Below are 17,659 nucleotides of genomic sequence, written 5' to 3' on the forward strand. Positions count from 1 at the left end.
AAATAGTATCGTAGCTTAATTTACTACATATATTAAATTTAAAAGAAAAATTTCAAATTTTTTCTCCATTGAAGTAAGTTGTTTATATTAATTGAATATTTTCACTATAACAACTGACTCTAGGTAACGATATCCGCCGGTCATCACTAGTTGAATACCGGTTAATTCCAGTTCCGATCCGTTGTCATCGAAACTGAACTGTTCCTCAGAAGTTATAGCTAATCAGATGTATACTGTCTACAATTGCATATCAGTTCCATTTAACAAACATAAAACAACGCTTAAAGGTATTTCTTTTTTGGTTTATTATTTTAATTAATTTATTCTATTGTTTTAGCATGATACCTTGAAATAGAACTCAACCGTGACAATAATTAAATTAGCTTTAGTTTTGCCAAAACTATAGTGGAAAAGGTTAAAATCTTCGAATATACCTGGCCCAGATGGTATTCCGTCTGTGTAATTTTAGTGCCAATAATTCAAATGTGATTTTCACATAGAAATGCCAATGGATAGTAGAGTTCACTCTACAATCTTAGTAACCATCGAACTCATTTCCGACATCTTTTTTTGTTCTTCGATTTGTCTTCGGAGCTAGTAGAACAATTATGAACAGAAGTCCCCAGCATCGCAGGCTACCGGCCCTGCCGCGAACCCGTCTGATGGAGGATATTAGAAAGACCGCTAAAAGCGAACCGATGGCCGTTCGAGGCCCGTCGAAAATCCTTTCCCTTATCAATCGAAAAGCCAATCCGGAGTACAGCAGTAAACGAATCTGGCAAGAGCTGAATATGCCAACCGAGTGCGATTTTCTAGGTCCGAACGTATTTTCCCTACCGGAACGGTTGTTGAGGCACGGGCCCAAAATTAGACCAACTCCGCTACCAAGACCGAAGTCTGACCGAGGCGTTCCAGCGAAAAAAAGTAATTCGTTTATTTGCTTATTAAAACGATAAGTTTTAACGGTTTTTGAAAACCTTTTACAGAGATTAGATCCTATACCGCCCTGAGAAAAGATCGCGAAGAGTTTCGGAAACGATTGATCAAACTGATCGTACGCAAAGGACATGAAAAAGACGATGCGGAAAACACGTTTCCGAACGTTGAGGAGAGGGAATTGTTGAGGTACTATCACTACATACGGCATGGAATCGATACGGTGCACGTGGCACCGATTGACAAACGAGTTCTGCAAAGGTGAACATTAACATTCTCAAATAAATCAAACAGTTGAAACTTTCAGTTTTGCAGAATCTTAAAGTTGCTACCAAAAAACCTTGTCAAATATAAGGTTGCTTTGAGAGCAATTTTCGACGAAATCAAGGACGACTACTCGCTCGCCGTGAAAAAAGCTGTCGTGGATTTCGTTCTAGGCGACGCAATGAGCAAGTATGCCGTCAAGGAAGACATAACACCGTCTCGGCTGGAAATTAAAGAGTTGAGACTAAAGTGGAAGCATCGCTACGATGAGAATCGGGCAAAAATCAAGCGAAACTTGTTCTCCATTAATGCCTGTTCGGAGCAGATTCTAGAACTTTGGGATACCACGTTCAAGAACTTGCTTCTGGTGGATATCAAACAACTGCAGGAGAAGGGGCAAGCCTATGATTTGACGGAGTTTACGGTATGGGCAGGTTCAAGTTACAATTCAACAGTAATTTCAAGAAAACATTATTTTAATTTCAGTCAACAGTGAACCAACAGATTGAGGAAGTGAAGATTACGTTGACGGAAAAATGGTACGGTTCAATAAAGACCATCTTCAACAGAGGTGTGAAGAAGAAGTTGATTCCGGATGAAGCTACGAAGCCAAAGATGCTGCGGAAATTCTTCAATTCACTAGCCACTTTGATGACACGTCAATTACAGAATCTATGTGTCAACAGCGTTACTGCGTACACTAATTTCATTTGTGACGTTGGAGTAAGCAGTTTTGAATTGTGCTTCAGCTGCTCAACTGATATAATTCTGTTTTACAGAAATCGAATCCGGGATTTCGGCTAACAATCTTGCTTGAAAACCAGGACACCCTGTCTTTCATACCAAGTTTTTCGCGTTTTCAGATAGAAATCGTGAAAATTATTGACAATATTGTGAAAGCCGTGAAAAGTTTCAAGCGAATCGAAAGACAGTTGAGGCCAAATGTTCCCTGTCCTGAACCGTTGTTGAAGGTTTTATTTAATCTTTCTTTTACTCTGTAAATCACCAAGATCATTCAACCCATTTCAGCCCGAGATATCAGCAGAGGTGATCTCCGAATGCAAAACGCGAATATATAACATTCTGGAAGAGCAGCGAATTGGTCCAGAGCTCCGGATGCAGGATTTTGACAAGTACATGACATTGATGAATGGGACAGACATGGACGACATTGAACGATTTATGGAGAAGCGCCCCAGTTTTGAGCAGTACTGTCGATACATTCAGCAATACAAACAAATGGAAGATAACGTAGCCAAGGAGATTTACGGCGTCATATCTATGGGGTTGTACGAGTTCCATCGAGAGGGATTGATTGATACCCTGGAAGGTTTGGCGAAATTCATGCAACAAGAGTTGATCACAAAAATGACCGCTGATCAGCAGAGTTCTGCATCTCAACTTGCGATGGAATATGAAGCGATTGCTACCAAAATTCTTACCATACCGAAGGATACATCTGAGCTGATGTCACTCAAAGAATTTGCTTTGAAAATGGAAGAAACTACTATTCCAGACATGGAAAACAGACTTAAAGTCAATCTAAACCATCTGCTGTATCTAACAGACTACACAATATTCACTCCGCTGGAGATAAAACAAAACAATAACACATTCCAATGGTATCGGAAGATGCCCACAATATTCCAGGACCACAAAAATATCATCGCCGAAAAGATGGTGGAATACCAGGACTCGCTGAAGAGAAGAATCGAAAACTTCCGCCGCGATCTCGATATCTATTGGGGTCAGCTCAAGGATTACGAGGTTTGGGGTGATATTAAGCATTTGCAAAAGTACAAACGGAAGGCCACCACTCTGGACAACAAGCTGGTGGCGGCGTTGGAAAAGATTGATCACATCAACGACGAGGAGATCGCGTACGGTTGGGAGTTGTCGCAGTACCCGCTCAGAAAGCAGTGTCACGATAAACTGACACCGTATAAGCAGCTTTACGATGCCGGTCAGGAGTTTATGGATAAACACGAGCTGTGGATGCACTCCCAGGTGGGTTCCCACGATCCGGAGCAGGTTGAAGATACGGTTGGCTCGCTGTATCGTACGGTGTACAAGTTGGAGAAGAAATTTGCCGATTCCTATCAAACGCAACGATTGGCGCATGATGTTGGTAGTTGAAATTCGTTCTTTTTACATAATCAACAGCTTTGTTTTTTTTTACAGATCAAAAGTCGCATTGACCAGTTTAAGACGCATATGCCCATCGTTCAGACGTTGGGTAATCCTGGCATGAAGGAACGTCACTGGGAGCAGGTTTCGGAAATTATTGGTTTCCCAATTAAAATTGCTCCGGATCTGACGCTGGAGAAGGTAATTGATTATGGTTTGGATGATTACATCCAACGTTTCGAGACTATCTCGGAAAGTGCAACCAAGGAGAACAATTTGGAGAAAGCAATGGTTAAGATGGTCAACGAGTGGAGTGACATGGCGTTTGTGGTGCATCCGTACCGGGATACCGGAACTTATATCCTATCGGCTGTGGATGACATACAGGTATTGCTCGACGATCACATTATCAAAACGCAGACCATGAAGAGCTCGCTGTACATCAAACCTTTTGAGGCGGATATTTTGTAAGTAAAATAAGTTTTTTTTGCAAAGTTCTTTAATTTGAAACAAAACACTAACCGATATTTTGCACATGGAAAAGGGCTTGGGAGAAAAAGCTGATGCTCCTGCAAGACATCCTAGACGACTGGCTTAAGGTACAGGCGACGTGGATGTACCTGGAGCCTATATTCTCTAGCCCGGACATCCAATCGCAAATGCCTGAAGAGGGTCGTCGATTCAGTGCCGTGGACAAGATTTGGAAGGATCTGATGAAGACAGTTTACGCCGATACCAAAGTCCTGGCGGTCCTTGAAATAGACAAAATGTCGGAGAAATTGAAGAAATCGTACAGCCTTCTGGAGATAATTCAGAAAGGTCTCAACGAGTATCTGGAGAAGAAACGTCTCTACTTCCCACGGTTCTTCTTCCTCTCCAACGACGAACTGCTGGAGATTCTGTCGGAAACGAAGAATCCAACCCGCGTGCAACCACATCTGAAGAAGTGCTTCGAAGGTATCGCTACGCTGCACTTCACCGAATCGCTTGACATTACTAAGATGCGATCAAGTGAAGGTGAAGAGGTGAATCTGGCCGACGAAGTGTCGACCAGTAAGGCAAAGGGACAGGTGGAGAAATGGCTACTGGATCTGGAGAAATCGATGAAGAAAAGCGTACACATTCAAGTGGACCAATCGTACGAATCTTACACCAAAACTGTGCGCCATGAGTGGGTTCTCATATGGCCTGGACAGTGTGTCCAAAGCATCTCGTGCGCCTTCTGGACACTGGAAGTTACTTTGTGTTTCGATAGTGCGGATCCTCTGGAAGCGCTTGAGGAATACAAAGAAACTTGCAAGACACAAATTTCACATATAGTCGATTTGGTCAGAGGAAAGCTGGCCCAGCAGAATCGAATCACTCTGGGAGCGTTGATTGTACTGGACGTCCATGCGCGTGATGTGCTGACGGACTTGATTGAAAAACAAACAACTAAATCGGACGATTTCAATTGGCTTGCACAGTTGCGGTATTACATGGAAGACAAACAGCTCGTCACAAGAATGATCAATTCGACGCTAGCGTACGGCTATGAATACCTGGGCAACACATCCCGGTTGGTAATTACTCCGCTGACTGATCGATGCTTCCGTACGCTGTTCGGTGCATTGCATCTGCACTTGGGCGGAGCACCGGAAGGTCCTGCCGGAACGGGAAAAACCGAAACCACTAAAGACTTGGCAAAAGCAGTCGCCAAGCAGTGTGTCGTGTTCAACTGTTCCGACGGGTTGGACTACATTGCTCTGGGAAAATTTTTCAAAGGTCTCGCATCCTGCGGTGCTTGGTCTTGCTTCGACGAGTTCAATCGAATCGATCTGGAGGTATTGTCGGTGGTCGCTCAGCAGATTCTCACTATTCAACGTGGCATCAATTCCGGCTCACCGACGTTGGTGTTTGAGGGAACGACTCTAACACTGGATCCAACATGTGCCGTATTCATTACGATGAATCCTGGCTATGCGGGCCGGTCCGAGCTTCCCGATAACTTGAAGGCACTGTTCCGATCGGTAGCCATGATGGTGCCAGACTACGCATTGATCTCCGAGATAGAACTATATTCGTACGGTTTTCTGAATGCCAAGCCGCTGGCTGTTAAAATTGTGGCAACATATCGCTTGTGTTCCGAACAGTTGAGTTCGCAACCGCACTACGACTACGGAATGCGGGCGGTTAAGTCGGTACTGAAAGCGGCGGGGGCTTTGAAACTGAGATATCCCGATGAATTGGAAGATATTCTTGTACTACGATCGATCAAGGATGTCAATCTAGCTAAATTTTTGAACCAAGACGTCCCATTATTCCAAGGAATTATTTCGGATTTGTTCCCTGGAGTGGAGTTACCAGAGCCAGATTACGAGGTGTTTAATGACGCGTTACGAAAGGCTTGTGAGAAGCATAACACGCAGTGTACTCCGTTCTTTATGGAGAAGGTTCAACAGCTTTACGAGATGATTGTCGTAAGACATGGTTTGATGCTGGTTGGACCACCGTTCGGAGGAAAAAGCACTGCCTACCGAATGCTGGCAGTGGCTCTGGGTTACATCGAAGAATTGGGAGAAATGAACGAACATAAGGCCCACTATACTGTAATTAATCCGAAGGCTATTACGATGGGTCAGCTGTACGGTCAATTTGACGCAGTTTCACATGAGTGGAGCGATGGGGTCTTGGCAGTCAACTACCGGCAGTTCGCCGTCAGTACGACTTCCGACAGGAAGTGGTTGATATTTGACGGCCCGGTGGATGCTATTTGGATAGAAAATATGAACACCGTACTGGACGACAATAAGAAGCTTTGCTTGATGTCCGGGGAGATCATTCAGCTGGCACCGACAACGAACTTGATCTTTGAAGTGATGGATCTTGATGCCGCGTCCCCTGCCACCGTGTCGCGCTGCGGAATGATCTATCTGGAACCAAGCACTCTCGGATGGGAACCTCTGCTAGAATCATGGAAAAACACTTTGCCTCCGATTCTTCACTCGGTCAACAAACAAGTAATAACGCAAATGTTCATGCGATTCTGTCCCATTCTCCTGTGGTTCGTTCGCAAGGGCGGGGCAAGGGAAATGATGCCAACTTCCGACTCGAACCTGGTGAAGTCAGTGATGAATCTTTTTGACTGTTTCATGGATGACTATCGAAACGAGACCTACATGAAAAGTGTGTCCGAAGTGGACGTACGAGCGCAGCTAGAAGGTGTGTTCTTCTTTTCTTGCATTTGGGCTATCGGAGGACCGCTTGAGACTGTCAGTAGAGAAAAGTTCAGCGAACTGTTCCGCGCACTGACCGAGAAAATATTCCCACCGGAAATTAATGACAAATTCAGAATACCCGAGCACCTACAGGTGCCAAATCTGACGAAACCTTTCATTTTCCAAATACCGAAAGGAGGCACTGTTTTCGATTATCATTTTACAAAAGAAGGGAAAGGAAAATGGCGTCCCTGGGCGGAAGAGATTGGACAGACCATTAATATTCAGCGCGACATGCCGGTAAATCAGATTATAATTCCGACTATTGAAACTATCCGAACGACAGCGCTTCTTGAGCTTTTGGTTCAACACAGTAAGAGTCTGTTGCTGGTAGGTCCTACTGGTACCGGTAAAAGTGCCTACACGATTGATTTTCTCCTGAAGAGGAATGATACAAATATTTTCAAACCACTTTTGATAAATTTTTCGGCACAAACTTCAGCTAATCAGGTGCAGGATATCATTATGTCTAAGCTAGACAAACGTCGGAAGGGTGTCTATGGACCACCACTAGGGAAGAAATGTGTCGTGTTTATTGATGATGTTTCTATGCCACTGAAAGAAACCTACGGAGCACAACCGCCAATCGAGATCGTTAGAATGTTTCTCGATCATGCCATGTGGTACGACAGAAAGGAAATTGTTCCAATGAAGTTGGTGGACCTACAGCTGCTATGTGCCATGGGACCGCCGAGTACCGGAAATACAGTTACGCCAAGATTTTCCCGACATTTCAATACGATTTCATTAGACGAGTTCGACGACGAAACTCTGACGGCCATCTTTAGTAAGATTGTGCTGTGGCATTTGGATACCAGGGGCTTTTCCAAAGAGTTCGATCCCTGCATCGACGAGATTGTACTCTCCACACTGCAGATCTACCGACAAGCTAGACGAATTCTGTTACCGACGCCGGCCAAATGCCACTACTTGTTTAATTTGCGTGATTTCTCCAGAGTGATTCAGGTGAGTGAGCTTTTGAAGTTTCATCCCAGTAACGAAAGTTATTAATTTTTTGTGTTGCAGGGCGTGCTTCTGTCAGTGCCGGAGGGCACAGAAAGTCTCAACTCGATCCGAAGGTTATGGGCCCACGAAATTCTTCGCGTCTACGGTGACAGATTGGTGGACGATACAGATCGCGAATGGCTGTTCGATGAGCTTTGCACCGTTATCGACAAGTATATGCACGAAGAACCGAAGGATCTTTTCGACAGATTTGTCGAAAACGGGGAGCTGCACGAAAGCCATCTTCGTGCGATGATGTTTTGCGATTTCACCAATCCCAAAGCGGACACCAAACTGTACCTTGAAGTACAGGACATGGAAGAGTTGGGTTTTGTAATCGAGTCGTACATTGTGGAGTTCAATAATATGTCCAAGAAACCAATGACACTGGTTTTGTTCCGATTTGCAATCGAACACTTATCTAGAATTTGTAGAATCATTAAGCAGCCACGTAGCCATGCCCTTTTGGTTGGTGTTGGTGGATCAGGAAGGCAGTCGTTGGCAAGAATCGCTTCTCACATATGTTCCTATGAGCTTTATCAGGTATAACCTTGATATAAAATTTCAAAATGTCAAACTGCACCGCAATATATTTGCAGGTTGAGATATCGAGACAGTACGGGATGAATGAGTGGCGAGAGGACATGAAGAATCTGTTGAAAAAAGTGGCTTCCTCCGATCAGCATCTCGTGTTTCTATTCACCGATACTCAGATAAAGGACGAATCGTTCCTCGAAGATGTAAACAATATGTTGAACTCCGGTGAAATACCTAATCTATTCAACAATGAGGAGAAATCAGAAATCATAGAGAAAATGCGACAAATGGATCGGCAGAAGGAAAAGTCACAGCAAACTGACGGAAGCCCGGTGGCGCTTTTCAATCTGTTTGTAACGGTATATGTTCTATTGGTTTAAAACTTTCATTTAAAGTTTTCATTGCAAACGTCATAATTTCTAGATCACCCGGGATCAGTTGCACATTATTCTTTCCATGTCACCAATCGGGGACTCATTCCGCAATCGAGTTCGCAAGTTTCCTTCAATAGTTAACTGCTGCACTATCGATTGGTTTCAACCGTGGCCAAAGGATGCGCTGGTGGCGGTGGCCACAAAGTTCCTCTCAACCGTTGAAATGCCCGAAAAGGAACGAAACGTGTGCATTGACATGTGTATGGAGTTTCACACGTCGACTCAGCAGCTTTCGGATGAGTTCATGATTCGCTTGAATCGACATAACTACGTGACCCCAACCTCCTATCTCGAGTTAATCCATACCTTTAAGACGTTGCTGGATAAAAAGAGAACGTAATTTGTTGTTGTTTCGTTTTTGGTTTCCCAACATTTTATTTATCCACTGTACTCATCATTTCATTGTTTATAGGGAGGTCCTAACCGGCAAGAATCGTTACTTGACTGGACTTAAGCAGCTGGAAATCGCAGCCCAACAGGTCGGGGTGATGCAAGAGCAGCTGGAGACTGTACAGCCCCAGCTGAAGATTGCTGCTGAAACGGTGGCCCAGCAGATGGCCAAGGTTCAAGCAGACAGTGAGGTTGCGGCCGTACAGAAGGAACTAGTCAAGAAAGACGAGGAAGTCGCACAGGAACAGGCAGCAGCTGCCAACGAGATCAAAGAGGAGTGCGATGCGAAGTTGGCAGATGCGATGCCGATCTTGAATGCAGCTTTGGAGGCTCTGAACACGTTGACTCAGCCGGACATAACGATCGTGAAAACGATGAAGAGTCCACCGATCGGTGTGAAAGTCGTAATGGAAGCGGTTTGCATCCTGAAGGATATCAAACCGGACCGTGTTCAGGCCCCGTCTGGTATGGGTATGGTGGAGGATTACTGGGGTCCAGCGAAAAAGCTTCTGGGGGATATGAAATTTATGGAAGGTCTTTTGAACTTCGAAAAGGATGACATCCCTCCGAGAGTAATGCAAAAGCTGGAGGAACGAATATTGAACAATGAGAATTTCGACCCGGAGAAGGTAAAATCGGCGTCCACTGCCTGTGAAGGCTTGTGCAAATGGGTGATTGCCATTTCCAAGTATGATGTAGTGGCCAAGGAGATTGCGCCGAAAAAAATTGCTTTGAAAGAAGCACAAGCGAAATATGACGGTGCTATGAGCATTCTCAATGCAAAGTTGGAACAACTGGCAATTGTGGAGGAGAACTTGGCCGAGTTACAGAGAAAGCTGGATGAACAAATCCAGCAGCATAGTAAGTTACAAGCGAACGTGGATCTGTGCATGAAAAAATTGGAGCGTGCTACAGAGATTATTACCGGACTAGGAGGCGAGAAAGATCGCTGGGAACAGGCAGCTAGCCACTTGGGTCAAGTGTATGACAACTTAACGGGAGACGTACTCATTGCCTCCGGGGTAGTAGCTTATCTAGGTCCATTCACAAATCAATTTAGAGCTCAGCAGATCAAACGGTGGATCGAAAACTGCAAGGCTAAGCAAATAGTGTGTTCGCAGGACTTTCAGTTATCTACAGTGCTGGGAAATCCCGTTGATATTCGAGCCTGGAACATTTTCGGCCTACCGAGTGATGCGTTTTCTGTGGAAAGTGCCATCATAATACAGTAAGTTTTATGAAGTATACTGAAAGGTTTCTGAATTTTACTGTGCGTGCCTTTTTAGTAATGCTCGACGGTGGCCGTTGATGATCGATCCTCAAGGGCAAGCCAATAAATGGGTTCGTAACATGGAAAAGGCGAACCGTATTTGTATCATTCGCTTCAATCAACCGGACTACACACGAGTTCTGGAGAATGCCATCCAGTTCGGTTTGCCAGTACTTTTGGAAAATGTGGGAGAAGAAATTGAACCCCTCTTAGAGCCAATACTTCTAAAGCAAGTTTTTCGTCAAGGTGGAACGATGTGTATTAAACTGGGTGATTCCATCATTGAATATAATGATTCTTTCAAGTGGGTATTGATATTTTCTTAAGAACCAGTTTTAAACTAGATAACCTTCTCTTACAGATTTTACATAACAACCAAATTGAGGAATCCCCATTACTTGCCGGAAATAGCCGTAAAAGTTACATTATTAAATTTCATGATCACCCAAACTGGCCTACAAGATCAAGTATTTAGATCTCCTTTAGTCATCCCATTTTTAGCAATCATTCCTTTCCATTTCAGCTGCTATCAATAACGGTCGCCCGCGAACGGCCCGATCTCGAAACGGAGAAGAACGCCCTGATCGTGCAGGGCGCGGAAAACAAACGCCAGCTGCAGGAAATAGAAGACAAAATCCTGCAAGTACTCAGCTCCGAGGGCAATATTCTCGAAGACGAAACAGCCGTGTCGGTCCTAAGTTCTTCGAAGACGCTAGCCAACGAGATCAACGAAAAGCAAATCATTGCCGAGACAACTGAACGTCAGATCGATATTGCACGGTTGCAGTACACCTCGATAGCGGCCCACTCGACGGTGCTCTTCTTCACGATTGCAGACCTGGCGAACATCGACCCGATGTATCAGTATAGCTTAAATTGGTTCGTGAATCTGTTTACGGCAGCGATCGACAACACCGAAAAGGTTGACGAGGTCCCGGCCCGGTTGGAGGATCTTAGGACTTACTTCACGTACAGTCTGTATGAGAATATCTGCAGGAGTCTGTTTGAGAAGGATAAGATTTTGTTCTCGCTTCTACTCACTACGAACCTGCAGCATGAAGAGGGAAAATTTGATAGGGCGGAGTTTATGTTTCTGCTTACTGGCGGAGTTGGACTTGATAATCCTGACGCTAATCCAGCCGAATGGCTCCCGGTCAAAAGCTGGGACGAAGTTTGTCGTCTAACAAAATACGAAGCATTTTCAGGCCTAAAGGAGCACGTAGTAGCTAACATTAGGCGGTGGAAGGCGTACTTCGACGAAGATACGCCACAAAGTGCAGAGCTGCCGGAACCTTGGAAATCCAGTTTGACCACGTTCCAAAAACTACTCATTTTAAGATGTTTCCGTTCGGATAAACTAGTTCCGGCTATCGAATTGTACGTGGAAAGTATCATGACCAGGAAGTACGTTGAGCCTCCGCCTTTCAATTTAGCAGCATCCTACGAAGAGTCCAACAGCTGCGTTCCACTAATTTTTGTACTTACCCCTGGTGCCGATCCAACTGCCACATTGCTTCGTTTCGCCGATATTCAGGGTATCGGTTCGAACCGTCTATATTCCCTTTCGTTGGGTCAAGGTCAGGGTCCAATTGCAGCCAAAATGATCGACGAAGGAACCAAATTTGGCAACTGGGTACTCTTACAAAACTGTCATCTAGCTCAAAGCTGGATGCCAACTATGGAACGAATTTGCGAAAGCTTCCAACCGGACACAACCCACCCGGATTTCCGTCTATGGCTTACTTCCTACCCAACGGAACACTTTCCCGTGGTAGTGCTGCAGAATGGAATCAAAATTACCAACGAGCCTCCGAAGGGCTTACGGATGAACGTCGTCCGATCGTACATGGGAGATCCCATATCCAACGTGGAATGGTTTGAAGCATGCAAACAATCAGCCAATTTTAAGAAGCTTCTTTTCAGCTTGTGTTTCTTCCATGGAATAGTTCAAGAACGTCGCCATTTTGGTCCTATTGGATGGAATATTCCGTATGAGTTCAACGAAACCGATCTCAGTATCAGTTTGACACAATTACGTATGTTTTTGGATGAGTATGAAGAGGTGCAGTTTGTGGCGCTCAGATATCTGACAGGAGAATGCAACTACGGTGGGCGCGTTACAGACGATTGGGATCGGCGATGTTTGAATACCATTCTGGGAAAGTACTACTGCAGTGCGGTACTCGAGCAGGAGGAGTACGTCTTGGACGAGCAGGGTTTGTACAAGATTCCGGAATTGAAAGAACACGAAGAGTTTATGACGTTCATAAAGGAACTTCCTGCGATCGCTAAGCCCGGAGTTTTTGGTTTACACGAAAATGCAGATATCATAAAAGATCAAAAGGAAACGGATTTGCTATTGACCAGCACTTTGAAGACACAGGTGAGTTTGGATTAGTATAGTAAATCATATTTTAAGATTAATGATATTTTGGATGTTTACGAATGCATACCAGGATCGAACGGTAACGTATTATTTTAGATATTTTGATATAATTATTTAGGAACAAAAATAATATTATTTGTTTGTAATTACCGCTCCCAGGACATGTACGAAATGAAGGTAGGTTTTTGTCGAAGGAAGTTAATTTATTTTGCCAGCTTGCTCTAACAAAATTATTTTTCCCTAAAAAAAACAAATCCAAATCAATAGCTTCTTATGGATCTCAAGGTTTGTAGAGAAAACTGTTTGACCGCCACCAAGCCTTTACCGGCTGGACAAAATTTATCTGTCAAAATTTGGTTTACATTTTGTGTTACAGCTTCAGCACCACTTTGGAATCGATTCCGACTTTGGAAAGCGTACGCTTATTGCTGCTGTATATAAGTTTTGTGCTTTACATTTTTATTGTTATATTTTTGTACTGTTTGTGTGATCTAATTATATTCCGTTTTTATTGTGCTAGACTACGTCAACGGGAGTATTTCGTGAGACTCCAGCTGAAATAGTGATTTGTGTGTCCAACGACATTTTGAAGCGCTTACCAAAGGAGTTCGACCGCGATGCTGCATTGGAAAAATATCCGACTAGTTATCATCAGGTAATCAAGTTTTACTGACCTTTATACCTATTTACTCTTTTTTTCCTGCGAAACTAGAGAGTGTCAGTGTAGGGAAAGCTGAGATGATGGACCTTATTCTCACAGTCACCTCACTTAATTTTTTTTAGATGAGAGCACGTTTTGCGATTCTGAGAGTCACCTAGATGACTCTGCTCACTTGGATGACTGTACAAATCAAATGGGTCTGTGGCTGAGGTGAGGGTGGCTAGGTTAAATGGTCTTCAGGTGTACCGATGGTGGATAGTTGTGCTGGAAGATGGTACTACATATGGCCATGCTCTTAGAGGCAACTAAGACGACAAGCCGTTTTCAGTCGTTTGCTGGTATGCGCTGAATTTTCCAATCAGCGATTGAAATTCCTGTTCTTGACCGAACTGATTAATGAAAGCTTCCAATGAGCAGGGATGGCACCTCCTCAGAAGAAAAAAAGAGAAGAGAAAAATTCAAACTGTGCTCAGTCTTCAACGCGATTTATTCTGCTCCGTTTCATTTTAACTGTGCTCTTTCTTGCTGAACGCAGTTGTATGAGCAACTGCACACTGTGCTACTCATTGAGGAGAATGTTAATACACTTTGAATACGTTGATGCGATGCGCTGACGTATGACAACTACGGGTAGTTTTAACATGGGTAGTGCGTTGAGAAAAAACGACGATTGTCAGTAGCGGTCATTGCCATCAGAAAAATATTAATCCATTAATGCAGTTGAATCATGATTCTTACATTTAGTATATTCAGTTGAGTTTGGCTGCCCGTGAACGCAACTGCATCATATGGTTAGGCATGTCACAACGGCAACAGTGCGAAAAATGTTATTTAGATATGGCAACATTTGAATTCCCATACATTTGCTTCTTGACGCGCACCAACAGGAAAGTCCCATTATAAACAAAGGCAATTCTCCGCTAAGATTCAAAATTTAACGACTTTTGATTGTCTTGACGCCTCTGAGTCTATAGTTGCTGTACGCGCACCGGTTGTTTTGTTTTCACGTTTACTGCTGTAGCTACCGAGAGGACCGGGAGCAAAACCGAAAGTTGCTCATTTAAAGAGCGCATTAAGAAGTTTTTCTGCCCGTCAGTTTTTCTCATTGTGTTTAGTCTGTTTCTCATTGTGTGGATTTATTTCTCATTTCTGAAAGCAGTTCTGCTCATTGTGTTGAACAAAAAAAGTTGCTCTTTTTGCACAATGAGTGAGGAAATAACAAGCCTGCCAATGAGGACTTGAATCTTGACATCAAGCCAGCGTCCGATGCTTTTCTTCTGCAAGTCATCCATCACCTATATCTACATAGCATCGTCCTGCAGTGCTACGGTGTCGAACTCGCGAGTCTTCAATTTTCCTGCGACACGTGGATACTTCCTATGAAATTCAAAGACCGCCAGTTCAATGTTTTGAGTTTTCAATCTCAAGTCCGTTTTCAACGCAAGTTTTCTAGCTGGTTTCTTGGTTACTCGCTGCATCGTCTTTGCCTCTACGAGGTGGCAGTTGTTCAGTAGATGATACGTTGATATTCACTAATTAGCTTGCTTATGAGCATATGTTCCTCGGTCTTGCAGAACAAAAGGATGAAATTAGGTTTTCCGCTGCAAACGGTCATCGGTCAGCTGCCCAACTGACTTTATCAGCGAAAACAGTCAACTACGCTCGATTCTTTGTTCGTACTGCCGGCTCCACCCCGAAGTAAAGAAGTTGGACATCGTGAGGCACGTCGTGTCCGATGGATATTGCCGATCTGTCATTCACGATATTCTTTTTCCTTCTGAAGAAAGGTGAGAACGTCGAATGGGAGTCCGGTTTTAGCCGCAAGACGGCGCTGCACTTACGGTCATGCAACAGTGCAACAGAAGCTGGAGAGTAACACGTACATCGTTTCGCGTCTTGGGCCGGAAGGTCGGAGCAACTGGGCAAATAGCGAAGAGTACCTGGCCAAAATGGACATTTTTATACGGAAGTGTCAGTCAAAGTCAGCCGTATCTGAGCAGCAGGCAAATACCTAGAAGGACCAGCTGAAGGTGTTGGTGAATATCTTTCCGGCAAAGGACGATGGCATGGCCTTCTTAGATGTCGAGACCTACTTGACGCTGGACGGTAACGACTGGCAGGAAACTATGTACTTTACGTCCCACATTAGGGAGGTGAGTGAAGACGCGAACTATATCTTTTACACCAAGTTCCCGACGAAGGTCCTTCTTTGGTTGACGATCAGCAAGAAGGGAATGTGCAAGCCGCTCTTCTTTCTGTCGCTGCATGTTTCGTAGACCTACAAAGGCACCCCTTTGGGGTTCTTGATCCGTGTGGCTATACCAGTCTTGGTACCAAGATATTGAAAGGCGTCCACCTGCTCAACTGGTTGTCCCGCTACTATGAAGTTGGTGGGATTGTCAGTGTTCACTACCGTAGACTTAATTTTTACTACATTGATTGTGAGACCCGCTGGCTGGGACCTCTTGGAGAGGTTATCTAACTTGCTCTGCATATCGTTTCGGCGTTGTGCGGGCAAGACAATGTCGTCGGCTAGGTCGAGGTAATTTAGCGATGAGAAACAGAAGCGGGGATAAAATGCAGCCCTGTGTCACGCAAGCAGTAACCCTTATGGGGTCGGACAACACACCTTTGTGCAAAACTTTGCACGAGAACGCCTCGTACTGAGCCTCGATTAGATGGCCTAGCGTATCTGGAACTTCTCTACGCCTGTGTCTGTGGTGTCTTAGTTGAGTCGGTCAAACGCCTTTTCGGAGTCAACGAACACCTGCAGAAGAGAATCCCGGAATTCGTTGATCAGCTACAATATAATGTGGAGCGTTGTGACATGGTCTACACATGATCGGTCAGCACGGAATCCTCTCCTCAAAGTATGTCCGACTTCTATCTACGTTAGCGAATCTCGGCTGGCGGCATCGGCAATAAAGTTCCGAATTAGAAATTTAAGTGTGTGGCCACCAATCACGAATTTTATGAGTAGCGTCATGATATGATCCACACACGATCGGCCACCATGGAACCTTGCTAACGGGCACCGAAGAGTAGCATCGATTTCTAAACCAACCTCACGTTTTGTTCTTGACTTGTCATGCAGTTCTTGAGGTCATGCAATCGACGGAGAGAACGGAGAAAGAAAGTAATGAGTCAAAGATGTTCGTAGTATATCAGGGGAAACAAGACGTGAAGGTTGCACTCCCTAGCTTGGGTAAACAGGAACGTTATACAAATTAATGAGCGTTACTTCAACGACCCTTCCCAACCTATTTTTTGCACTTTACGTCTTATCGATATATTTCTGGGCCCGATTGAGGATTATCTCGCAGAATACTTTGGAAATGATACAGAGTAATATAACGCCACGCCAGTTTCCAGTTTTTGAGTTTTCAAGCCCCGAAAGCCGAGCCAGAACTACTGAGAAGAAAATTAATCCTAATTATTCTTTTTGCAGAGCATGAACACCGTTCTAGTCCAGGAGATGGTTCGATTCAACGTACTACTCAATTGCATCCGCAATAGTCTGATGACCGCAAGCAAAGCCATGCAGGGTCTGGTGGCAATGTCCGCCGATATCGAGGAAGTAGTTGCATCCCTTCTGGTCGGACGCATTCCGGAACTGTGGGCCAGACGTTCCTATCCCAGTTTGAAACCGTTGGGCAGCTACATAATCGACTTCATCGCCCGGTTGGACTTTTTACGCCGGTGGTACGACAATGGACCACCGGTTGATTTCTGGCTGTCGGGATTTTTTTTTACGCAGGCTTTCCTAACTGGGGCACAACAGAATTTTGCCCGCAAATATGTCATTCCGATTGATTTGCTCGTATTCGATAATACCATGCTGACGGGGAACACGTTCGAGGAACCTCCGGAAGATGGCGTGTATGTTTATGGTTTGTATCTGGAAGGTGCTCGATGGGACAGGAAGAAAGGATACATTCAAGAGTCGTATCCAAGGGTTCTATATGACAGTATGCCACATGTAAGCTTAAGTCGTCAACTTTTAGAAAATAACAATAATGATAACTATTTTCAATTCTATCAGATATGGATGCTTCCCGTTAAGAAAGATGATTTGGTACTTAGACATACGTACACCTGCCCCGTGTACAAAACCGCCGAGCGTCGGGGAATTTTATCAACTACTGGTCACAGTACAAACTTCGTTATCGCCCTATCGCTAGACTGTGAACCAACATCATCCCAGGAACACTGGATTCGACGAGGAACTGCACTTCTATGTCAATTAAGCCATTGATCGAAATTTTTAGTTTTATTGTATTTCTACCTTTTTGACATGATATATTAACGACAGAAGCTGGCTGAAAAAATTAAAACAATAGTGCACCATTTATTTTACAATAAAATATTCAACACTTCTTGTATCGGTATGTG

The 17,659-nt window shown here is 44.2% G+C and overlaps 1 protein-coding gene across 1 annotated transcript; it reads left to right on the plus strand.

Moving 5' to 3' along the window:
- Nucleotides 1-608: 608 nt before the first annotated feature.
- Nucleotides 609-17,522, plus strand: LOC128742580 (dynein axonemal heavy chain 7). The gene is made up of 21 exons (XM_053838982.1): nucleotides 609-924; nucleotides 987-1,197; nucleotides 1,252-1,624; nucleotides 1,687-1,923; nucleotides 1,980-2,171; nucleotides 2,230-3,324; nucleotides 3,382-3,794; nucleotides 3,872-7,550; nucleotides 7,611-8,132; nucleotides 8,189-8,485; nucleotides 8,550-8,896; nucleotides 8,973-10,178; nucleotides 10,237-10,524; nucleotides 10,582-10,687; nucleotides 10,744-12,603; nucleotides 12,677-12,685; nucleotides 12,766-12,783; nucleotides 12,874-12,891; nucleotides 13,127-13,261; nucleotides 16,716-17,246; nucleotides 17,310-17,522. Exons 1-21 carry the CDS (start codon nucleotides 609-611, stop codon nucleotides 17,520-17,522), a joined length of 12,066 nt encoding a protein of 4,021 aa, XP_053694957.1.
- Nucleotides 17,523-17,659: the final 137 nt, after the last annotated feature.

The sequence above is a fragment of the Sabethes cyaneus genome, chromosome 3, assembly GCF_943734655.1.
Source record: "Sabethes cyaneus chromosome 3, idSabCyanKW18_F2, whole genome shotgun sequence".
NCBI classification, from domain to species: Eukaryota; Metazoa; Arthropoda; class Insecta; order Diptera; family Culicidae; genus Sabethes; species Sabethes cyaneus.